Here is a 25,571-nt window from a genome sequence, read left to right as displayed (position 1 = left end):
GATCAGTGGTGTGTTATGCAAACTCGTTAACTACAGGTAATTAAATTTGTTCAGTAATTAAGAAGAATGACTGTCCTTGATACGCGGTGTGAAGCTGGCATTGACCACGATGTTATGTTCTGATGTAGGGTATGGATGGAACGTCTGGTGAGAAGGGAGAAGATGGAGAGTCTGGGCAGCCTGTGAGTATATTCACTACCTCATTGGAATGCAGCAAATGTCATCCCATTTTTTAAGAAAGGAGGGAGACAGAAAACAGGGAATTGCAGATCTGTTAGCCTTACATCAGTCATTGGGAAAATGTTAGAATCTATTCTAAAGGATGTGATAAATGGACACTTGGATAATAATGATCTGATTGGGCATAGTCAACATGGATTTATGAATGGGAAATCATGTTTGACGAATCTGTTGGAGTTTTTGAGGATCTTACTAACAGAATTGATAAAGGGGAGTTGGTGGACATGGTATACTTTGATTTTCAGAAGGCTTTTGATAAAGTTCCCCACAGGAGGTTGTTTAGCAAAATTAAAGCACATGGGATAGGAGATAATATACAGGCATGGATTAAGGATTGGTTAACCGGCAGAAAGCAGACAGTAGGAATAAACGGGTCATTCTCACATTGGCAGGTTGTGACTAGTGGGGTACCGCAGAGATCAGTGCTTGGGCCCCAGCTGTTTAGAATATATATCAATGATTTGGATGTGGGGACCAAATGTAATATTTCCAAGTTCGCAGATAACAAAAAACTAGGTGGGAATGTGTGTTGTGAGGAAGATGCAAAGCGGCTTCAAGGGGATTTGGAAAAACTTAGCGAGTGGGTAAGACCATGGCAGATGGAATATAATGTGGAAAAATGTGAGGTTATCCACTTTGGTAGGAGGGACAGATGTGCAGAGTATTTCTTAAATGGTAAGAGATTAGAAAGTGTAGATGTACAAAGGGACCTGGGTGTCCTCGTCAATAAGTCACTGAAAGCTAACATGCAGGTGCAGCAAGCAATTAAGAAGGCTAATGGTGTGTTAGCCTTTATCGCAAGAGGATTTGAGTTCAGGAGTAATGAAGTCTTGCTTCAATTATATAGAACCTTGGTTAGACCGCACCTGGAGTACTGTGTGCAGTTTTGGTCCCCTTACCTTAGGAAGGATATTATTGCCATAAAGGGAGTGCAATGAAGGTTCACCAGACTTGTTCCCGGGATGGTGGGACTGTCCTATGAAGAGACTTTGGGGAAACTGGGCCTGTATTCTCTAGAGTTTTGAAGAATGAGAGGTGATCTCATTGAAACCGACAAAATACTTAAAGGGATAGACAGGGTAGATGCAGGTAAAATGTTTCCCCTGGTTGGGGAATCTAGAACCAGGGGACACAATTTCAAACTAAGGGGGAAGCCACTTAGAACCGAGATGAGGAGAAATTTCTTTACTCAGAGGGTTGTGAATCTTTGGAATTCTCTACCCCAGAGGGCTGTGGAAGCTCAGTCATTGAGTATGTTTAAAGCAGATATTGACAGATTTCTAAATACAAATGACACAAGGGGATATGAGGATAGTGTGGGGAAAAAGGCATTGAAGTGGATGATCAGCCACGATCATATTGAATGACAGAGCAGGATCGATAGGCTGAATGGCCTACTCCTGCTGCTATGTTCCTCACAGGGTGACTGAGGGGTACAAGCTGCAGTAAGCATTATGTGTGTGTGTGTGTGCGCGCTGCAGAGTGTGTGTGTGCGCGCTGCAGAGTGTGTGTGTGTGCGCGCTGCAGAGTGTGTGTGTGTGCGCGCTGCAGAGTGTGTGTGTGTGCGCGCTGCAGAGTGTGTGTGTGTGCGCGCTGCAGAGTGTGTGTGTGTGCGCGCTGCAGAGTGTGTGTGTGTGCGCGCTGCAGAGTGTGTGTGTGTGCGCGCTGCAGAGTGTGTGTGTGTGCGCGCTGCAGAGTGTGTGTGTGTGCGCGCTGCAGAGTGTGTGTGTGTGCGCGCTGCAGAGTGTGTGTGTGTGCGCGCTGCAGAGTGTGTGTGTGTGCGCGCTGCAGAGTGTGTGTGTGTGCGCGCTGCAGAGTGTGTGTGTGTGCGCGCTGCAGAGTGTGTGTGTGCGCGCTGCAGAGTGTGTGTGTGTGCGCGCTGCAGAGTGTGTGTGTGTGCGCGCTGCAGAGTGTGTGTGTGTGCGCGCTGCAGAGTGTGTGTGTGTGCGCGCTGCAGAGTGTGTGTGTGTGCGCGCTGCAGAGTGTGTGTGTGTGCGCGCTGCAGAGTGTGTGTGTGCGCGCTGCAGAGTGTGTGTGTGCGCGCTGCAGAGTGTGTGTGTGCGCGCTGCAGAGTGTGTGTGTGTGCGCTGCAGAGTGTGTGTGCGCGCGCTGCAGAGTGTGCGCGCGCGCTGCAGAGTGTGCGCGCGCGCGCTGCAGAGTGTGTGTATGTGCGCGCTGCAGATTGTGTGTGCGCGCTGCAGAGTGTGTGTGCGCGCTGCAGAGTGTGTGTGTGCGCGCTGCAGAGTGTGTGTGTGCGCGCTGCAGAGTGTGTGTGTGCGCGCTGCAGAGTGTGTGTGTGCGCGCTGCAGAGTGTGTGTGTGCGCGCTGCAGAGTGTGTGTGTGCGCGCTGCAGAGTGTGTGTGTGCGCGCTGCAGAGTGTGTGTGTGCGCGCTGCAGAGTGTGTGTGTGCGCGCTGCAGTGTGTGTGTATGTGCGCGCTGCAGTGTGTGTGTATGTGCGCGCTGCAGAGTGTGTGTGTGCGCGCTGCAGAGTGTGTGTGCGCGCGCGTTAGAGGGCCAGAAACTCCTGCACTATGTGTAATGGAGGGTGTGTGTGTTGCCTTGGGTCTTGGCCACCAGCTGAAGAGTCAGTGATTCCCCCTGTTGCCTACTCTGGGGAAGACCAGCCAGATGACCTGCCAATTAGGCATTTGATTGGATAGCAGTGGGCCTTCTCCGGGATTTCTCCGGCAGATGTCCCACCCACCGAAACCTGTCAGCAGCTTTACCGTTGATCGGCGTACCGCGAAGGCAGTTCTGCTGCTGGCACTGGACTGAGCTAAGGCGTTGGACCCAGGCCACGGGGAGGTCAGGGTGGGAGGTGTTTCCTGGGACGGTGGGCTGGGAGGGGTCGGACGATGCGGGGGGCGATGGGGGAGGTGGTGTTATGAATTCTGTCCATTCCTGAGCTGGAGCCCAGTGGAATTTCAGCCTCAATCTCAATAGTTTGGTCATTAATCAAACACAGCAAATTAGATATTGCCAAAAATATTATGGGACAAAAATTAAATCACATCAAATGAGATTTCAGGCTTCAAACTGTTCATACTGAGGTGGCACAGTGGCACAGTGGTTAGCATCACAGCCTCACATGTCCAGTGACCCGGGTTCAATTCTGGGTGCTGCCCTGTGCGGAGTTTGCAAGTTCTCCCTGTGTCTGCGTGGGATTCCTCCGGGTGCTCCGGTTTCCTCCCACAGCCAAAGACTTGCAGGTTGATAGGTAAATTGGCCATTGTAAATTGCCCCTAGTGTAGGTAGGTGGTAGGAGAATTGAGGGAAGGTGGGGATGTGATGGGGAATATAGGGTTAATGTAGGATTAGTATAAATGGGTGATTGTTGGTCGGCACAGACTTGGTGGGCAGAAGGGCCTGTTTCAGTGCTGTATTTCTCTATGACTCAAAAATTACAAGAAGCAAAGACCATTCCAGTGTTGGTATTCAGTTAGGTTCTAAATCCCAGTGCTCAGCATCAAAATATTAAATTCCAAAACAAACAATTGAAACTTGTTTTGAATTTTGCTCAATAGTCCTCAGCTCAGAATCTCATTTCTGAATTACCTCAGAATATTTCTTGGCCAGTTAATGACTAATTAGTGTTTTGAATTTGTATTCCAAATTAAAATCAATCGAGTTTCAAATTTGAGAAGATATTTGTACCTTAAAAGCATAAAACAAATGGAGCTGCTAAACTGCAAGGTTCCAATGTGGAGAGTCGGATGCACCTGTCACTGTACGAACGATCCACAAATATCAGGGAGCACAGCAGTACAGGGGGGTACAGTAGTGTAGTGGTGATATTACTGGATCAGTAATCCAGTGGGGGGTGGGTACAGTAGTGCAATGGTTATATTACTGGATCAGTAATCCGGGTGGGGGGGTACAGTAGTGTAGTGGTTATATTACTGAATCAGTAATCCAGTGGGGGGGGGGGGGGGTACAGTAGTGTAGTGGTTATATTACTGGATCAGTAATCCAGTGGGGGGGGGGGGTACAGTAGTGTAGTGATTATATTACTGGATCAGTAATCCGGGGGGGGGGGGGGGGTACAGTAGTGTAGTGGTTATATTACTGGATCAGTAATCCAGTGGGGGGGGGGGTACAGTAGTGTAGTGGTTATATTACTGGATCAGTATTCCAGTGGGGGGGGGGGGTACAGTAGTGTAGTGGTTATATTACTGGATCAGTAATCCGGGGGGGGGGGGTACAGTAGTGTAGTGGTTATATTACTGGATCAGTAATCCGGGGGGGGGGTACAGTAGTGTAGTGGTTATATTACTGGATCAGTAATCCGGGGGGGGGGGGGGTACAGTAGTGTAGTGGTTATATTACTGGATCAGTAATCCAGTGGGGGGGGGTACAGTAGTGTAGTGGTTATATTACTGGATCAGTAATCCAGTGGGGGGGGGGGGGTACAGTAGTGTAGTGGTTATATTACTGGATCAGTAATCCGGGGGGGGGGGGGGTACAGTAGTGTAGTGGTTATATTACTGGATCAGTAATCCAGTGGGGGGGGGGGGTACAGTAGTGTAGTGATTATATTACTGGATCAGTAATCCGGGGGGGGGGGGGGGTACAGTAGTGTAGTGGTTATATTACTGGATCAGTAATCCAGTGGGGGGGGGGGTACAGTAGTGTAGTGGTTATATTACTGGATCAGTATTCCAGTGGGGGGGGGGGGTACAGTAGTGTAGTGGTTATATTACTGGATCAGTAATCCGGGGGGGGGGGTACAGTAGTGTAGTGGTTATATTACTGGATCAGTAATCCGGGGGGGGGGTACAGTAGTGTAGTGGTTATATTACTGGATCAGTAATCCGGGGGGGGGGGGGGGGTACAGTAGTGTAGTGGTTATATTACTGGATCAGTAATCCAGTGGGGGGGGGTACAGTAGTGTAGTGGTTATATTACTGGATCAGTAATCCGGGGGGGGGGGGTACAGTAGTGTAGTGGTTATATTACTGGATCAGTAATCCAGTGGGGGGGGGTACAGTAGTGTAGTGGTTATATTACTGGATCAGTAATCCGGGGGGGGGGGGGGGAGGGTACAGTAGTGTAGTGGTTATATTACTGGATCAGTAATCCGGGGGGGGGGGGGTACAGTAGTGTAGTGGTTATATTACTGGATCAGTAATCCGGGGGGGGGGGGGTACAGTAGTGTAGTGGTTATATTACTGGATCAGTAATCCGGGGGGGGGGGGTACAGTAGTGTAGTGGTTATATTACTGGATCAGTAATCCGGGGGGGGGGGGTACAGTAGTGTAGTGGTTATATTACTGGATCAGTAATCCGGGGGGGGGGGTACAGTAGTGTAGTGGTTATATTACTGGATCAGTAATCCGGGGGGGGGGGGTGGGGGTACAGTAGTGTAGTGGTTATATTACTGGATCAGTAATCCGGTGGGGGGGGGTACAGTAGTGTAGTGGTTATATTACTGGATCAGTAATCCGGTGGGGGGGGGGGGGTACAGTAGTGTAGTGGTTATATTACTGGATCAGTAATCCGGGGGGGGGGGGTACAGTAGTGTAGTGGTTATATTACTGGATCAGTAATCCGGGGGGGGGGGGGGGGGTACAGTAGTGTAGTGGTTATATTACTGGATCAGTAATCCGGTGGGGGGGGGGGGGTACAGTAGTGTAGTGGTTATATTACTGGATCAGTAATCCGGGGTGGGGGGGTACAGTAGTGTAGTGGTTATATTACTGGATCAGTAATCCGGGGGGGGGGGGGTACAGTAGTGTAGTGGTTATATTACTGGATCAGTAATCCGGGGTGGGGGGGTACAGTAGTGTAGTGGTTATATTACTGGATCAGTAATCCGGTGGGGGGGGGGGTACAGTAGTGTAGTGGTTATATTACTGGATCAGTAATCCAGGGGGGGGGGTACAGTAGTGTAGTGGTTATATTACTGGATCAGTAATCCGGGGGGGGGGGTACAGTAGTGTAGTGGTTATATTACTGGATCAGTAATCCGGTGGGGGGGGGCGGGGGGTACAGTAGTGTAGTGGTTATATTACTGGATCAGTAATCCGGGGGGGGGGGTACAGTAGTGTAGTGGTTATATTACTGGATCAGTAATCCGGGGGGGGGGGTACAGTAGTGTAGTGGTTATATTACTGGATCAGTAATCCGGGGGGGTGGGGGGGTACAGTAGTGTAGTGGTTATATTACTGCATCAGTAATCCATTGGGGGGGGGTACAGTAGTGTAGTGGTTATATTACTGGATCAGTAATCCGGGGGCGGGGGGGGTACAGTAGTGTAGTGGTTATATTACTGGATCAGTAATCCAGTGGGCGGGGGGGGTACAGTAGTGTAGTGGTTATATTACTGGATCAGTAATCCGGGGTGGGGGGGGGTGGGTACAGTAGTGTAGTGGTTATATTACTGGATCAGTAATCCGGGGGGGGGGGGTGGAGGGTACAGTAGTGTAGTGGTTATATTACTGGATCAGTAATCCAGTGGGCGGGGGGGGTACAGTAGTGTAGTGGTTATATTACTGGATCAGAAATCCGGGGGGGGGGTGGGTACAGTAGTGTAGTGGTTATATTACTGGATCAGAAATCCGGGGGGGGTGGGTACAGTAGTGTAGTGGTTATATTACTGGATCAGAAATCCGGGGGGGGGGGGGGTACAGTAGTGTAGTGGTTATATTACTGGATCAGTAATCCAGTGGGGGAGGGGTGGGTACAGTAGTGTAGTGGATTTATTCGGAGATTAGTAATCCAGAATGATGCAACTTCTTTGGTCTGAGTCTAACCTTGCTGCACACCAGGGAGTGGTCGGTGTCGCAGTCCGCACTGTGGAAGCTGCGTGTGATTTGAACACTGTTTAAGGCGGCTCGCCTTGTGACGATGAGGTCCAGCTGGTGCCAACGACGTGATCTTGGGTGCCTCCAAGAAACCTGGTGACAGGGTTTAGTGTGAAAGAACGAGTTGGTGATGCAGAGGTTATGATAGGTACACAACTCAAGCAGTCTCTGCCCGTTCTCATTCATCCTTCCAATGCCATAGCGCCCAAGGCAGGAGGGCCATGAGTCCTGGTCGGCCCCAACCCTGGCATTAAAGTCCCCCAGCAGGAACAGATGTTCGGTGTTGGGGATGCTACTAATGATATTATGGAGTTCCTCATAGAACTGGTCTTTAACTTCAGGTGAGGAGCAGAGTGTTGGAGCATAGATGTTGAGTAGGTGTACTGGACCAGAGGCGGTGAGCAGTTGGATGGACAGTTTGCGTTCCGAGCCATTTGAGGGAGGCTCTATCATGCTGAGCAAAGAGTTTCTGATGGCGAAGCCCACTCCATGCTGTTTTGGTTCTTCAGGATCCCTGCCCTGCCAGAAGAAGGTGTAGTCTTGCTCTGCTAGAGATCCGCTCGCGGGGAGGCGTGTCTCCTGAAGTGCTGCAATGTCCACATTGAGTCTACTGAGCTCGTTGTTAATGATGGCGGTCTTCCGAGAATCGTTGATTTGTGTAAGGTCTTCCGACAGGCCAGGACACATAGTCCTGACGTTCCAGCTTGCAAAACGAAGGGCTGGTACCTTCTTTCCTTTTTTTATCGTGCTGTTTGGTGTGGTTTTTCAGTAGCTTTTCAGGCAACGACCCTGGGCTCCAAGCACCCATTAAAGCAGGTAGACTGTGGCGGGACAGAACCCTATTGACCGGGGGCTGCCCGGTTTGAGGCGGGCGGTAGCTGTCCAGTGAGGTGTGATGACCTCTCCCACCGACAAAGGCAACCTGTGTTCACTCCATCAATCACTCCAAGCAGAAGGGCCACCCGTGCATCAACACGAGCAGAATTTCTTATCCACAGCTGTTAGAAAAATTTCTAAATTCACTTGAAAAAGCCCTTCAAAGCACTCCCACAGGAGATGCAGAGACGAAGTGGGCCCACATCAGAGACGCCATCTATGACTCAGCAATGACCACCGATGGCAAACGCGTAAAGTGGAATGCAGACTGGTTTCAATCTCATATTGAAGAGCTGGAACCTGTCATAGCCGCTAAGCGCATTGCACTGCTGAACTACAAGAAAGCCCCCAGCGAGTTAACATCCGTAGCACTTAAAGCAGCCAGAAGCACTGCACAAAGAACAGCCAGGCACTGCGCAAATGACTACTGGCAACACCTATGCAGTCATATTCAGCTGGCCTCAGACACTGGAAACATCAGAGGAATGTATGATGGCATTAAGAGAGCTTTTGGGCCAACCATCAAGAAGATCGCCCCCCCCACTCCACCCTCAAGTCTAAATCAGGGGACACAATCACTGACCAACACAAGCAAATGGACCACTGGGTTGAGCACTACCTAGAACTGTACTCCAGGGAAAATGTTGTCACTGAGACTGCCCTCAATGCAGCCCAGTCTCTACCAGTCATGGATGAGCTGGACATACAGCCAACAAAATCGGAACTCAGTGATGCCATTGATTCCCTAGCCAGCGGAAAAGCCCCTGGAAAGGACAGCATTACTCCTGAAATAATTAAGAGTGCTAAGCCTGCTATACTCTCAGCACTACATGAACTGCTTTGCCTGTGCTGGGACGAGGGAGCAGTACCTCAGGACATGCGCGATGCCAATATCATCACTCTCTATAAGAACAAGGGTGACCGCGGTGACTGCAACAACTACCGTGGAATCTCCCTGCTCAGCATAGTGGGGAAAGTCTTTGCTCGAGTTGCTTTAAACAGGCTGCAGAAGCTGGCCGAGCGCGTCTACCCTGAGGCACAGTGTGGCTTTCGTGCAGAGAGACCGACCGTTGACATGCTGTTCTCCCTTCGTCAGATACAGGAGAAATGCCGTGAACAACAGATGCCCCTCTACATTGCTTTCATTGATCGCATCAAAGCCTTTGACCTCGTCAGCAGATGTGGTCTCTTCAGACTACTAGAAAAGACTGGATGTCCACCAAAGCTACTGAGTATCATCACCTCATTCCATGACAATATGAAAGGCACAATTCAGCATAGCGGTGCCTCATCAGACCCCTTTCCTATCCTGAGTGGTGTGAAAAAGGGCTGTGTTCTCGCACCCACACTTTTTGGGATTTTCTTTTCCCTGCTTCTCTCACATGCGTTCAAGTCTTCTGAAGAAGGAATTTTCCTCCACACAAGATCAGGGGGCAGATTGTTCAACCTTGCCCGTCTAAGAGCGAAGACCAAAGTACGGAAAGTCCTCATCAGGGAACTCCTCTTTGCTGACGATGCTGCTTTAACATCTCACACTGAAGAGTGTCTGCAGAATCTCCGACAGGTTTGCGGCTGCTTGAATTTGGCCTAACCATCAGCCTCAAGAAAACGAATATCATGGGACAGGACATCAGAAATGCTCCATCCATCAATATCGACGACCACACTCTGGAAGTGGTTCAAGTGTTCACCTCCCTAGGCTCAACTATCACCAGTAACCTGTTTCTCAATGCAGAAATCAACAAGCGCATGGGAAAGGCTTCCACTGCCATGTCCAGACTGGCCAAGAGAGTGTGGGAAAATGGCGCACTGACATGGAACATAAAAGTCCGAGTGTATCAAGCCTGTGTCCTCAGTACCTTGCTCTACGACAGCGAGGCCTGGACAACGTATGTCAGCCAAGAGCGACGTCTCAATTCATTCCATCTTCGCTGCCTCCGGAGAATCCTTGGCATCAGGTGGCAGGATCGTATCTCCAACACAGAAGTCCTCGAGGCGGCCAACATCCCCAGATATACACACTACTGAGTCAGCGGCGCTTGAGATGGCTTGGCCATGTGAGCCGCATGGAAGATGGCAGGATCCCCAAGGACACATTGGACAGCGAGCTCACCACTGGTATCAGACCCACCGGCCGCCCATGTCTCCGCTTTAAAGACGTCTGCAAACGCGACATGAAGTCTTGTGACATTGATCACAAGTCGTGGGAGTCAGTTGCCAGTGATCGCCAGAGCTGGCGGGCAGTCATAAAGGTGGGGCTAAATTGTGGCGAGTCGAAGAGACTTAGTAGTTGGCAGGAAAAAAGACAGAGGTGCAAGGAGAGAGCCAACTGTGTAACAGCCCCGACAAACTAATTTTATCTGCAGCTCCTGTGGAAGAGTCTGTCACTCTAGAATTGGCCTTTATAGCCATTCCAGGTGCTGCTCCACACACCACTGACCACCTCCAGGCACTTACCCATTGTCTCTCGAGACAAGCAGGCCAAAGAAGAAGAATAAATAATCTCGATCTCGATGTTGTGGCCATTTCGGATACATGGGTAGAGCAGGGGCAGGAATGGATGTTGCAGGTTCTGGGATTTAGATGTTTCAGTAAGAACAGAGAAGATGGTAAAAGAGGGGGGGTGTGGCATTGTTAATCAAGGAGAGTATTACAGCGGCAGAAAGGACGTTTGAGGACTCGTCTACTGAGGTAGTATGGGCCGAGGTTAGAAACAGGAGAGGAGAGGTCACCCTGTTGGGAGTTTTCTATAGACCTCCGAATAGTTCCAGAGATTTAGAGGAAAGGATAGCGAAGATGATTCTCGACAGGAGCGAGAGTAACAGGGTAGTTGTTATGGGGGACTTTAACTTTCCAAATATTGACTGGAAATACTATAGTTCGAGTACTTTAGATGGGTCAGTTTTTGTCCAGTGTGTGCAGGAGGGTTTTCTGACACAGTATGTAGACAGGCCAACCAGGGGCGATGCCACATTGGATTTGGTACTGGGTAATGAACCCGGCCAGGTGTTAGATTTAGATGTAGGTGAGCACTTTGGTGATAGTGATCACAATTCGGTTAGGTTTACCTTAGCGATGGGCAGGGACAGGTATATACCGCAGGGCAAGAAGTATAGCTGGGGGAAAGGAAATTATGATGCGATTAGGCAAGATTTAGGATGCGTAGGATGGGGAAGGAAACTGCAGGGGATGGGCACAATCGAAATGTGGAGCTTATTCAAGGAGCAGCTACTGCGTGTCCTTGATAAGTATGTACCTGTGAGGCAGGGAGGAAGTTGTCGAGCGAGGGAGCCATGGTTTACTAAAGAAGATCTTGGTGTCCAGGTGCATAAATCCCTGAAGGTTGCTACCCAGGTTAATAGGGCTGTTAAGAAGGCATATGGTGTGTTAGCTTTTATTAGTAGGGGGATCGAGTTTCGGAGCCACGAGGTCATGCTGCAGCTGTACAAAACTCTGGTGAGACCGCACCTGGAGTATTGCGTGCAGTTCTGGTCACCGCATTATAGGAAGGATGTGGAAGCTATGGAAAGGGTGCAGAGGAGATTTACTAGGATGTTGCCTGGTATGGAGGGAAGGTCTTACGAGGAAAGGCTGAGGGACTTGAGGTTGTTTTCGTTGGAGAGAAGGAGGAGGAGAGGTGACTTAATAGAGACATATCAGATAATCAGAGGGTTAGATAGGGTGGATAGTGAGCGTCTTTTTCCTCGGATGGTGATGGCAAACACGAGGGGACATAGCTTCAAGTTGAGGGGTGATAGATATAGGACAGATGTTAGAGGTAGTTTCTTTATTCAGAGAGTAGTAGGGGCGTGGAACGCCCTGCCTGCAACAGTAGTAGATTCGCCAACTTTAAGGGCATTTAAATGGTCATTGGATAGACATATGGATGAAAATGGAATAGTGTAGGTCAGATGGTTTCACAGGTCGGCACAACATCGCGGGCTGAAGGGCCTGTACTGCGCCGTAATGTTCTTAAAAAAAAAAGTTTAAGCGCTTGTCAAGAGGAAGAAGAAGGCTTATGTTAGGATGAGACGTGAAGGCTCAGTTAGGGCGCTTGAGAGTTACAAGCTAGCCAGGAAGGATCTAAAGGGAGAGCTAAGAAGAGCAAGGAGAGGACACGAGAAGTCATTGGCGGATAGGATCAGGGAAAACCCTCAGGCTTTCTATAGGTATATCAGGAATAAAAGAATGACTAGAGTTAGATTAGGGCCAATCAAGGATAGTAGTGGGAAGTTGTGTGTGGAATCAGAGGAGATAGGGGAAGCGTTAAATGAATATTTTTCGTCAGTATTTACAGTAGAGAAAGAAAATGTTGTCGAGGAGAATACTGAGATACAGCCTACTAGGCTAGATGGGATTGAGGTTCACAAGGAGGAGGTGTTAGCAATTTTGGAAAGTGTGAAAATAGATAAGTCCCCTGGGCCAGGTGGGATTTATCCTAGGATTCTCTGGGAAGCTAGGGAGGAGATTGCAGAGCCTTTGTCCTTGATCTTTATGTCGTCATTGTCGACAGGAATAGTGCCGGAAGACTGGAGGATAGCAAATGTTGTCCCCTTGTTCAAGAAGGGGAGTAGAGACAGTCCTGGTAAATATAGACCTGTGAGCCTTACTTCGGTTGTGGGTAAAATGTTGGAAAAGGTTATAAGAGATAGGATTTATAATCATCTTGAAAAGAATAAGTTCATTAGCGATAGTCAGCACGGTTTTGTGAAGGGTAGGTCGTGCCTCACAAACCTTATTGAGTTTTTCGAGAAGGTGACCAAACAGGTGGATGAGGGTAAAGCAGTGGATGTGGTGTATATGGATTTCAGTAAGGCGCTTGATAAGGTTCCCCACGGTAGGCTATTGCAGAAAATACGGAAGTTTGGGGTTGAATGTGATTTTGAGCTTTGGATCAGAAATTGGCTAGCTGAAAGAAGACAGAGGGTGGTGCTTGATGGCAAATGTTCATCCTGGAGTTTAGTTACTAGTGGTGTACCGCAAGGATCTGTTTTGGGGCCACTGCTGTTTGTCATTTTTATAAATGACCTGGATGAGGGTGTAGAAGGGTGGGTTAGTAAATTAGCGGTCGGTGGAGTTGTGGATAGTGCCGAAGGATGTTGTAGGATACAGAGGGACATAGATAGGCTGTAGAGCTGGGCTGAGAGATGGCAAATGGAGTTTAATGCGGAAAAGTGTGAGGTGATTCACTTTGGAAGGAGTAACAGGAATGCAGAGTACTGGGCTAATGGGAAGATTCTTGGTAGTGTAGATGAGCAGAGAGATCTTGGTGTCCAGGTACATAAATCCCTGAAAGTTGCTACCCAGGTTAATAGGGCTGTTAAGAAGGCATATGGTGTGTTAGCTTTTATTAGTAGGGGGATCGAGTTTCGGAGCCACGAGGTCATGCTGCAGCTGTACAAAACTCTGGTGAGACCGCACCTGGAGTATTGCGTGCAGTTCTGGTCACCGCATTATCGGAAGGATGTGGAAGCTTTGGAAAGGGTGCAGAGGAGATTTACCAGGATGTTGCCTGGTATGGAGGGAAGGTCTTACGTGGAAAGGCTGAGGGACTTGAGGTTGTTTTCGTTAGAGAGAAGGAGGAGAAGAGGTGACTTAATAGAGACATATAAGATAATCAGAGGGTTAGATAGGGTGGATAGTGAGAGTCTTTTTCCTCGGATGGTGATGGCAAACACGAGGGGACATAGCTTTAAGTTGAGGGGTGATAGATATAGGACAGATGTTAGAGGTAGTTTCTTTACTCAGAGAGTAGTAGGGGCGTGGAACGCCCTGCCTGCAACAGTAGTAGACTCGCCAACTTTAAGGGCATTTAAGTGGTCATTGGATAGACATATGGATGAAAATGGAATAGTGTAGGTCAGATGGTTTCACAGGTCGGCACAACATCGAGGGCCGAAGGGCCTGTACTGCGCTGTAATGTTCTAATTCTAATTCTAATCCTGAGACTGTGATTTTAAATCCCACTCGGACAGTTTGAGAATTTGAATTCTGTTTAATAAATCTGGAAAGTAAATTCTGTTCCTGGTGTAATTGCCCTATTGCTGTCGGATTAGGGTAGGATACCTGCCATACTGACCTTGTCTGGGCTGATATGAGACTCCAGTACACCACCAAAGTGGTTGGCTCGTAACTGCCCGCTGAAGTGGCGGGGCAAGGCACTTGGTTTATCAAACCCACTCGAAAGAATTCAATCAGCGCCATCTTACATTCTTGTAATTTGGTGGCTTCGATCGGTGCAGTGCTGATGATGTAGACTCTGTAAAATCCAGCTCATCCTGCAAAGTCTGCAGTTTGTTGCAGTCATTGTTCGGTGACTCCTGGGAGGATGTTCAGTCGCCACAGGTCCTTTTCTCAATCAATGCTCCGGCTGAGTGTGAATCCACCACAATCAGCAGAGTCAAATAATCTCTGAGCAGCAGAATGTTTACCCTCAATTCAGCAGATACTCTGAATTCAAACAGGAAGCTGCTAAAGTGGATTATGGGACACTGAATATATCCCATTAAATTAGATTTAAAACACTTTAAAACTCTAATTTACTGTTAAACGTCAGGGTCTAAATCACAGACTTACAACTGACTTGTTTTTAATTCATTCTCAGGATTGTTGCATCATTGGGAATTGTTGCAGTTTCATAAGGAAGACTGAGGGCGACCTGATAGAGGTCTTTAAAATTAGGAAAGGGTTTGATCGGGTAGACGTAGAGAAGATATGTCCACTTGTGGACAGGACTAGAACTAGAGGTTATAAATATAATACAGTCACTAATAAATCAAATCGGAAATTCAGGAGAAACTCGTTTACCCAGAGAGTAGTGAGAATGTGGAACTTGATACCACAGGGAGTGGTTGAGGTGAATAGAGTAGATACATTTAAGGGGAAACTGGATAAACACATGAGGGAGAAAAGAATAAGAGGATATGCTGATAGGGTGAGATGAAGACGGGTGGAAGGAGGCTCATGTGGAGCATAAATACCAGCATGTAGATGGGCCGAATGGCCTGTTTCTGTGCTGTAAATTCCTTGTAATTCAATATCATAGATTCATGGGTCTTTCAAAATTGAAATATCTCAGCTTTAGTGATATTTCAAAAATAAATGTTGTCTTTCTTCCATTTCAGGGACCTCCTGGCCCATCTGGAGAAGCAGGGCCCCCTGGACCTCCTGGAAAGCGGGTGAGCATTTCCACCCAATGCAACTCAGACTTTTTAATCCAGCTTACTTGTAGTGTTTGTGAGTTTGCTGATGGTGACAAGGCCACTCGGTGATATTATACTCTGCTATAATCAGTCCAGTTCACCCATCACTCCCTGTGCCCTCAGACCTACATTGGCTCCCATTCCTGCAACCCCTCCCTAACTCTGTAATCTCCTCCAGCCCCTACACCCCTCCCTCTCTCTGTAACCTCCTCCAGCCCCAAGACCCCTCCCTATCTCTGTAATCTCCTCCAGCCCCTACACCCCTCCCTATCTCTGTAACCTCCTCCAGCCCCAAGACCCCTCCCTATCTCTGTAACCTCCTCCAGCCCCTACATTCCTCCCTATCTCTGTAACCTCCTCCAGCCCCTGCACCCCTCCCTATCTCTGTAACCTCCACCAGGCACTACACCCCTCCCTATCTCTGTAACCTCCACCAGGCACTACACCCCTCCCTATCTCTGTAACCTCCTCCAGCTCCTGCACCCCTCCCTATCTCTGTAACCTCCTCCAGCCCCTACACCCCTCCCTATCTCTGTAATCTCCTCCAGCCCCTACACCCCTCCCTATCTCTGTAACCTCCTCCAGCCCCAAGACCCCTCCCTATCTCTGTAACCTCCTCCAGCCCCAAGACCCCTCCCTATCTCTGTAACCTCCTCCAGCCCCTACACCCCTCCCTATCTCTGTAATCTCCTCCAGCCCCTACACCCCTCCCTATCTCTGTAACCTCCTCCAGCCCCAAGACCCCTCCCTATCTCTGTAACCTCCTCCAGCCCCTACACCCCTCCCTATCTCTGTAACCTCCTCCAGCCCCACACCCCTCCCTATCTCTGTAACCTCCTCCAGCCCCTACACCCCTCCCTATCTCTGTAACCTCCACCAGGCACTACATCCCTCCCTATCTCTGTAACTTCCTCCAGCCCCTACACCCCTCCCTATCTCTGTAACCTCCTCCAGCCACTACACCCCTCCCTATCTCTGTAACCTCCTCCATCCCCTACACCCCTCCCTATCTCTGTAACCTCCTCCAGCCCCTACACCCCTCCCTATCTCTGTAACCTCCTCCAGCACCTACACCCCTCCCTATGTCTGTAACCTCCTCCAGCCCCTACACCCCTCCCTATCTCTGTAACCTCCTCCAGCCCCTACACCCCTCCCTATCTCTGTATCCTCCTCCAGCACCTACACCCCTCCCTATGTCTGTAACCTCCTCCAGCCCCTACACCCCTCCCTATCTCTGTAACCTCCTCCAGCACCTACACCCCTCCCTATGTCTGTAACCTCCTCCAGCCCCTACACCCCTCCTTGGTCTCTAATCTCCTCCAGTGCCACAACCCTCTAAGATATGTTAAATAAAAGCAAAATACTGCGGATGCTGGAAATCTGAAGTAAAAACAAGAAATGCTGGAAATACTCAGCAGGTCTGGCAGCATCTGTGGAGAGTGAAACAGTGTTAACATTTCAGGTTCAGTGAGTTCCGAAGAAGGGTCACTGACCCAAAACTTTAACTTTGGAATTCTCTCGCTCAACCTCTCCACTCTGCTTTCTTCCTTGAAGATGCTCATTAAAACCTGTCTGACCAATCTTTTGGTCACTTTCCTAATATCTGCTTATGTGACTCGGTGTTAGAGTTTCTGTCTGATTTACACTCCTCTGCAGCATCTTGGGACGTTTGAGCTCAGGTGCTGTATAAATGTGCTGGTTATAATGTGATACTCTGTGAAATTCACAGTAAATACTGTGAAATATTCTCATTTCTTGTAAATCATTTTGCTTTTTCAGTAGTGTGCATTGAAATTAATTCCACATCCTCACACGCCTTTGGGAAATGCATTTAATACTTAATAGCTCTGAGCTGTGAGTCAGTCTCTCAGCAATTTGCTCCTTACTCAGAGTTTTACAATCTCAACTGGTCAATTAGTATTTGATCCTGTGCAGCATTTTCCATTTCAATCACAGCACCTGAAATCACAATGTGTAGATAAATAATGATTAAAGCTCTTCCTGTGCTCAGCCTGGGTGCAAATGAGCTGTTAAATTGTCTGCCTACTTCTGGGACATAATGAGTACTTCCTCATTTGTTCACTGTCGGAGGAGTTTTATTAAATGATGCAGCACAGAAGGAGGCCATTCAGCCCATTGTGTATGTGCAGGGCGTAGTGATAGTCACTGGACTAGTAACCCAGAGACCCAGGGTATTTCTCTGGGTACAGGGGTTCGAATCCACCACAGCAGAAGGTGGAATTTGAATTCAATTAATACATCTGGAATTAAAGCTAGTCTAATGATGGCCATGAAACCATTGTCGATTGTTGTAAAAACCCATCTGGTTCACTAATGTCCTATAGGGAAGGAAATCTGCCGTCCTTACCTGGTCTGGCCTACATGTGACTCCAGACCCACAGCAATGTGGTTGACTCTTACATGCCCTCGAAATGGCCGAGTAAGACACTCAGTTAACCACCATCTTCTCAAGGGCAATTAGGGATAGGCAATAAATGCTGGCCTGGCCAGTGACGCCCACATCCCATAAATGAATTTTTAAAAAGTGCTGTCTCTTTGAAAGAACTATCCAATTAGTCCCACTCTCCTGCTCTTTCCCCATAACCCTGTAACTTTCTCCTTTTCAAGTATTTATCCAATTCCCTTTTGAAAGTTATTATTGAATCTGCTTCCACCGCCCTTTCAGGCAGCGCATTCCAGATCACAACAACTCACTGTGTAAAATAAATTCTCCTCATCTCCCCCTCTGGTTCTTTTACCAATTACCTTCAATCTGTGTCCTCTGGTTACTGACCCTCCTGTCATTGGAAACAGTTTCTCCTTATTTACTCTATCAAAACCCTTCATTAATTTGCCTCTATTAAATCTCCCCCTTAACCTTCTCTGCTCTAAGAAGAACAATCCCAGCTTCTCCAGTCTCTCCACATAACTGAAGTCCCTCATCCCTGGAACCATTTCAGTAAATCTCCTCCGCACCCTCTCCAAGGCCTCGACATCCTTCCAAAAGTGTGGTGTCCAGAATTAGATACATTAATATAGCTCCTTTAATGAATTAAAACGTGCCAAGGCAGTGTGATCAGACATAATTTGACAACGAGCCACATAAGGAGACATTAGGATAGGTGACCTAAAGCTTGGTCAAAGATTTTAAGGAATGTCCAAAAGGGGGACAGAGAAGTGCAGAGATCTTTAACCTGCAGCAAGGCTCACTTCCCATCAACCACTGCGCTTGCTGATCTCCATTGGTTCCTGGTGCAGCAACACTTCGGTTGTAAAATTCTCATCCTAGTTTTCAAATCCTTCCATGACCTCACCCCTCACTATCTCTGTAATCTGCCCCGGCCCCACAACACTCCGCCATCTCTATACTCCCCCAATTCTGGCATTTTGTCCAATGCTGATTTTAATCATTCCACCATTGGTGGGCGTACCAGCAAAACTGAAGTCAATGGGAATCAGGGGGAAAACTCTCCGCTGGTTGGAGTCATACCTAGCGCAAAGGAAGATGGTTGTGGATGTTGGAAGTCAATCATCTGAGCTCAAGGACATCACTGCAGGAGTTCCTCAGGGTAGTGTCCTAGGCCCAACCATCTTCAGCTGCTTCATCAATGACCTTCCTTCAATCATAAGGTCAGAAGTAGGGATGTTCGCTGAAGATTGCACAATGTTCAGCACCATTCGTGACTCCTCAGATATTGAAGCAGTCCGTGTAGAAATGCAGCAAGACCTGGACAATATCCAGACTTAGGCTGACAAGTGGCAAGTAACATTCGTGCCACACAAGTGCCAGGCAATGACCATCTCCAACAAGAGAGAATCTGACCATCTCCACTTGACATTCAATGGCATGACCATCACTGAATCCCCCACTATCAACATTCTAGGGGGTACCATTGACCAGAAACTGAACTGGAGTAGCCATATAAATACCGTGGTTACAAGAGCAGGTCAGAGGCTAGGAATCCTGAGGCGAGTAACTCACTTCCTGACTCTCCAAAGCCTGTCCACCATCTACAAGGCACAGGAGTGTGATGAAATACTCTCCACTTGCCTGGATGGGTGCAGCTCCAACAACACTCAATAAGCTCGACACCATCCAGAACAAAGCGGCCCGCTTGATTGGCACCCCATCTACAAACAGTTACTCCCTCCACCAGCGACACACAGTGGCAGCAGTGTGTACCATCTACAAGATGCATTGCAGCAATGGACCAAGGCTCCTTATACAGCACCTTCCAAACCCACGACCTCGACCAACTAAAAGGACAAGGGCAGCAAATGCCACCTGCAAGTTCCCCTCCAAGTCACACACCATCCTGACTTGGAACTATATCGCCATTCCTTCACAGTCGCTGGGTCAAAATCCTGGAACTCCCTTCCTAACAGCACTGTGGTTGTACCTACCCCACATGGACTGCAGTGGTTCAAGAAGGCAGCTCACCACCACCTTCTCAAGAGCAATTAGGGATGGGCCGTAAATGCTGGCCTGGCCAGCGATGCCCACATCCCATGAATGAATTTTTAAAAAGCTGCCTGGGCCCGAAGCTCTGGAATTCCTTTCCTGAACCTTTCCATCGCTCTCTTTCCTCCTTTAAGATGCTCCTTAAAACCTACCTCTTTGACTGAGCTTTTGGTCACCTGTCTTAATATCTCCTTGTGTAGCTTAGTGTCATATTTCTGCTTGATTTGCACTCCTATGAAGCACATTTGGACATTAAGGCTGCTGAAAAAATGTAAGTTGTCGGGTGAGGGAGCTATGAACTGTTCTCCAGTGAGGAGGACGAGTGAGAGAAGTAAAATAGCAGCAATAAACATCACAATAAATATTTCACAGTGAAATGATTGAATGAATAGTTGGACTCAGGCGATATCTCCCCATGGCAACTACTGATTCAGGTGTATCTAAATGTATAACAGTAAATCGAAGGAGATTGAGTTAAAACATAAAAATTCTGGTGAATTGCTAAAATGGAAAGCAAATGGATGGAATCCTCAATGAATGAATGGAAGTGTTTATTTATGTGATATTCTATGCTCAATCTGTGTATCTGGGGAAAGAGTGCTTGATTTGTTTAATTTAGGATCTGGCGTGAGTAGAGTTCGCTACAAGACGGTTATTATGATGTATCAGACATTACGTTGTGTCTGACCAACCCAAATATTAACTGCAAGGAAGCAATGAATCTTTTCAAGAAAAAAATACTTCTCCTTTTAAAATGTAATGTTATTTCCACCTCACAATTGCTGATGACATCGAGGGTGAAATCTGTACTGGTTATCCATTCTGCTTTAATTGAATGCCACTCTTCCTTTCTGTAGGGACCTCACGGAGCTGCTGGAGCTGAAGGAAGACAAGGAGATAAAGGAGCAAAGGTAAGGAAATACATTCCCATCACTTCATTCATAGTTTCTGGCACTGGAGTCTTGCTGTGCTGAGGTCAGAAATCACACATGTATAATATTCAGGCAGATGTACAGAGAATTAAACTAAACGCAATCAATGGGTGTCACCTGATATCGAAAAGATTACATCAGCCAGGGAAAAGGGCCAATGATTTATTATCTCTCTCAGATCAGAGTTATCAAAAAAAGTCACCAACCAGGACAAAGCAGCCCACTTGATCGGCACCCCATCTGCAAACATTCACTCCCTCCAACACCGACGCACAGTGGCAGCAGTGTGTACCATCTACAAGATGCACTGCAGCAACTCGCTAAGCCTCATAGGAACATTGGAGCAGGAGTAGGCCATTCAGCCTGTCGAGCCTGCTCCGCCATTCAATTAAATCATGGCTGATCATCCTCCTCAATGCCATTTTCCCACGTTATCCCCATATCCCCTAATGTCATTAGTCTCCAGAAATCTCTCGATTTCAGTCAGAGTCATAGAGTTATACAGCACAGAAACAGGCCCTTCAGCCCATCGTGTCTGTGCTGGCCATCAAGCACCTAACTATTCTAATCCCATTTTCCAGCACTTGGCCCGTAGCCTTGTATGCGATGGCGTTTCAAGTGCTCATCTAAATACTTCTGAAATGTTGTGAAGGTTCCTGTCTCTCGCACTTCCTCAGGCAGCGCGTTCCAGATTCCAACCACCCTCTGGGTGAAAAGATTTTCCTCAAATTCCCTCTAAACCTCCTGCCCCTTACCTTAAATCTATGCCCCCTGGTTCTTGACCCCTTCGCTAAGGGGAAAAGTTTCTTCCTATCTATCCTATCAATGTCCCTCATAATCTTGTAGACCTCAATCATGTCCCCCCTCAGCCTTCTCTGGTCCAAGGAAAACAACCCTAGCCTTTTCAGTCTCTCTTCATAGCTGAAATGCTCCAGCCCAGGTAACATCCTGGTGAATCTCCTCTGCACCCTCTCCAGTGCAATCACATCCTTCCTATTGTGTGGTGCCCAGAACTGTACACAATACTCCAGCTGTGGCCTAACTATCATTTTATACAGCTCCATCATAACCTCCCTGCTCTGAGATTCTATGCCTCGGCTAATAAAGGCAAGTATCCCATATGCCTTCCTAACCACCTTATCTACCTGTGCTGCTGCCTTCAGTGATCTATGGACAAGTACACCAAGGTCCCTCTGACCCTCTGAACTTCCTAGGGTCTTACCATCCATTGTATATTCCCTTGCCTTGTTGGCCCTCCCAAAATGCATCACCTCACACTTCTCAGGATTAAATTCCATTTGCCACTGCTCCGCTCATCTTACCAGCCCATCTATATCGTCCTGTAATCTAAGGCTTTCCTCCTCACTATTTACGACACCATCAATTTTCATGTGACCTGTGAAATTGCTTATCATACCTCCTATATTCATGTCTAAATCATTAATAAACACTACAAACAGCAAGGGTCCCAGCACCGATCCCTGTCGTACACCACTGGTCACAGGTTTCCACTCGCAAAAACAGCCCTCGACCATCACCCTCTGTTTCCTGCCACTAAGCCAATTTTGGATCCACTTTGCCAAATTTCCCTAGATCCCATGGGCTCTTACCTTCTTAACCAATCTTCCATGCGGGACCTTATCAAAAGCCTTACTGAAAACCATGCAGATACGTCAACTGCTTTACCCTCATCTACGCGACTAGTTAACTCCTCGAAAAATTCAATCAAGTTAGTTAGACACGATCTTCCCCTGACAAAGCCATGCTGACTATCCCTGATTAATCCCTGCCTCTCCAAGTGGAGATTAATCCTGTCCCTCAGAATTGTTTCCAATAATTTCCCTACCACTGATGTTAGACTCACCGGCCTGTAATTACCTGGTTTATCCCTGCTACCCTTCTTGAATAATGGTACTGCATTCACTGTCCTCCAATCCTCTGTTACCTCTCCTGTGGTCAGAGAGGATTTGAAAATTTGTGTCAGAGCCCCTGGAATCTCCTCCCTTGCCTCATATAACAGCCTGGGATATATCTCATCTGGGCCTGGGGATTTATCCACTTTTAAGCCCGCTAAAGCATCTAATACTTCCTCCCTTTCAATGTTAATATGTTGAAGTATATCACAATCCCCTTCCCTGATCTCTATACCTACATCATCATTCTCCACAGTGAAAACAGATGAAAAGTAATCATTTAAAACCTCACCTTTGTCCTCCGGCTCCACACAAAGATTAGGCCCTACTCTTTCCCCGGTTATCTTCTTGCCCTTAATATACTTATAAAACGCCTTAGCATTTTCCTTTATATTGACCGCCAGTGTTTTTTCATGCCCCCTCTTCGCTCTCCTGATTACTTTTTTAAGTACCCGCCTACACTTTCTATACTCCTCAAGTGCCTCCACTGCTTTCAGCACTCTGAATCTGCCATAAGCCTCCTTTTTTTTCCTGATCCAATCCTCTACATCACTTGACATCCAGGGTTCCCTGGGCTTGTTGGTCCGACCCTTCACCTTAACGGGAACAAGTTGGCTCTGAACTCTCACAATTTCCTCTTTGAATGACTCCCACTGGTCTGATGGGGACTTTCCTAAAAGTAGCTGCTCCCAGTCCACTTTGGCCAGATCCTGTTTTATCATATTGAAATCGACCTTCCCCCAATTCAATACCTTTATTTCTGGTCCATCTTTGTCCTTTTCCATAACTACCTTAAATCTTAGAGTTATGGTCACTATCCCCGAAATGTTCCCCCACTGACACTTCTACCACTTGTCCGGCTTCATTCCCTAGGATTAGGTCCAGTACTGCCCCTTCTCTTGTAGGACTTTCTACGTACTGGCTCAAAAAGCTCTCCTGTATGCATTTTAAGAATTCCTCCCCCTTTAAGCCTTTTGCACTAAGACTATCCCAGTTGATATTAGGTAAGTTGAAATCCCCTCCTATTATTACCTCATTATTTTTTTCACCTCTCTGAGATTTGCCTAAATATCTGCTCCTCTATCTCTCCCTGACTATTTGGTGGTCTGTAGTACACTCCCAGCCAAGTGATTGCCCCCTTTTTATTTTTAAGTTCTACCCATATGGCCTCATTTGAGGAACCTTCTAAGATATCATCCCTCCTTACTGCAGTAATTGACTCCTTGATCAACAGTGCATCCCCTCCCCTGTCACGCCTGAAGATTCTATACCCAGGAATATTGAGCTGCTAGTCCTGCTCCTCCCTCACCCATGTCTCTCTGATAGCAATAATATCATAATCCCATGTGCTAATCAACGCCCTCAATTCATCTGCCTTATTAGTAAGACTCCTTGCATTAAAGTAAATGCAATCCAGTCTTGCATTTTTCACTTGTGCCTTAACAGGTCGATATTTGCTCTGCCTTCCAGACTGACTCCGTTTCTCTTCTATATTTGGCTGTGCCTCACCCCCTACTGTACCTCCACTCTGTATCCCATCCCCCTGCCAAATTCGTTTAAAACCCACCCCCCCACCCCAACAGCACTAGCAAATCTCCCAAAAAGGATGTTGGTCCTGTTCCGGTTCAGGTGAAAACCGTCCAACTTGTACAGATCCCACCTTTTCCAGAAACAGACCCAGTGATCCAGGACTCCCTCCTGCACCATTTCCTCAGCCACGCATTCATCAGCTCTATCCTCCTATTCCTATACTCACTAGTACATGGCACCAGGTGTAATCCAGAAATTGCAACTTTTGAGGTCCTGTTTTTTAAATCTGCTCCCTAGCTCCCTAAATTCTTGTTGCAGGATCTCATCCCTCTTTCTGCCTATGTCGTTAGTACCAATGTGTATCACGACCTCTGGCTGCTCACCCTCCCCCTTAAGAATGTCCTGCAGCCACTCCGAGACATCCTTGACCCTAGCACTAGGGAGGCAACATCCCATCCTGGAGTCACGTTTGCGTCCACAGAAACGCCTATCTGTACCCCTTACGATAGAATCCCCTATCACTATAGCTCTTCCATCCTTTTCCTCCCCTGCTGTGCAACAGAGCCCGAATTTGGCTGTTGCTGCTTTCCCCTGGGAGGTCATCCCCCCCAACAGTATCCAAAGCAGTATCTCTGTTTGAGAGGGAGATGGCCACAGGGGACTCCTGCACTACCTTAATATAAAAGCAAAATATTGCGGATGCTGGAAATCTGAAATAAAAACAAGAAATGCTGGAAATACTCAGCAGGTCTGGCAGCATCTGTGGAGAGAGAAGCAGCGTTAACGTTTCGGGTCAGTGACCCTTCTTCAGAACACACTACCTGCAATACCTGCCTGTGCCTACTACTCTGCCTGGTGGTCACCCATCCCTTTTCTGCCTGTGCAGCCATTACCTGCGGTGTGACCACCTCACTAAATGTGCTATCCACGATGATCTCAGCATCGCGGATGCTCCACAGTGAATCCACCCGCAGCTCCAGCTCCGTAATGCGGGTCGTCAGGAGCTGCAGATGGATACACTTCCTGCACACATGGTCGTCAGGGACACTGGAAGCATCCCTGATTTTCCACATTACGCAGGAGGAGCAGATCACAGGTGTGAACTCTCCTGCCATGACTTACCTTTAGATTAATTAGTGACTCCCTTAATTAAAGAATACTAATAACACTAGGGGCCTTGTTCTACCCACTCCAATCTAAAGTCCTGTCTTGAACATACTCAATGACTGAACTTCCACAGCCCTCTGGGGTAGAGAATTCCAAAGATTCACCACCCTCTGAGTGAAGAAATTCCTTCTCATCTCAGTCTTAAATGCCCTGCCCCTTATTCTGAGACTGTGTCCCCTGGTTCTAGACTCACCAGCCAGGGGAAACATCCTATCTACATCTACCCAGTGACACCCTGTAAAAATGTTGTAAGTTTCAATGAGATCATGCCTCATTCTTTGAAACTTAGGGGAAGCCACTTCGAACCGAGATGAAGAGAAATATCTTTAGTCAGACGGTTGTGAATCTTTGGAATTCTCTACCCCAGAGGGCTGTGGAAGCTCAGTCATTGAGCTTGCTGAAAGCAGAGATTGACAGATTTCTAAATAACATTGCTATAAAGGGA

The 25,571-nt window shown here is 47.7% G+C and overlaps 1 protein-coding gene across 1 annotated transcript in view; it reads left to right on the top strand.

Moving 5' to 3' along the window:
* LOC137373152 (collagen alpha-1(XI) chain-like) overlaps positions 1-25,571 on the top strand; it is a 612,019-nt gene that overhangs the window by 483,260 nt on the left and 103,188 nt on the right. Inside the window, exons 55-57 of the mRNA XM_068038011.1 lie at positions 129-182; positions 15,045-15,098; positions 20,442-20,495. Of these exons, the coding sequence (XP_067894112.1) occupies positions 129-182; positions 15,045-15,098; positions 20,442-20,495 (162 nt within the window). The remainder of the gene's footprint in view (positions 1-128; positions 183-15,044; positions 15,099-20,441; positions 20,496-25,571) is intronic.

This window comes from Heterodontus francisci, chromosome 8 (assembly GCF_036365525.1).
Source record: "Heterodontus francisci isolate sHetFra1 chromosome 8, sHetFra1.hap1, whole genome shotgun sequence".
NCBI lineage: Eukaryota > Metazoa > Chordata > Chondrichthyes > Heterodontiformes > Heterodontidae > Heterodontus > Heterodontus francisci.
The sequence above is the reverse complement of the archived record's forward strand: the minus strand, read 5'-3'. Positions and strand labels throughout refer to the sequence as shown.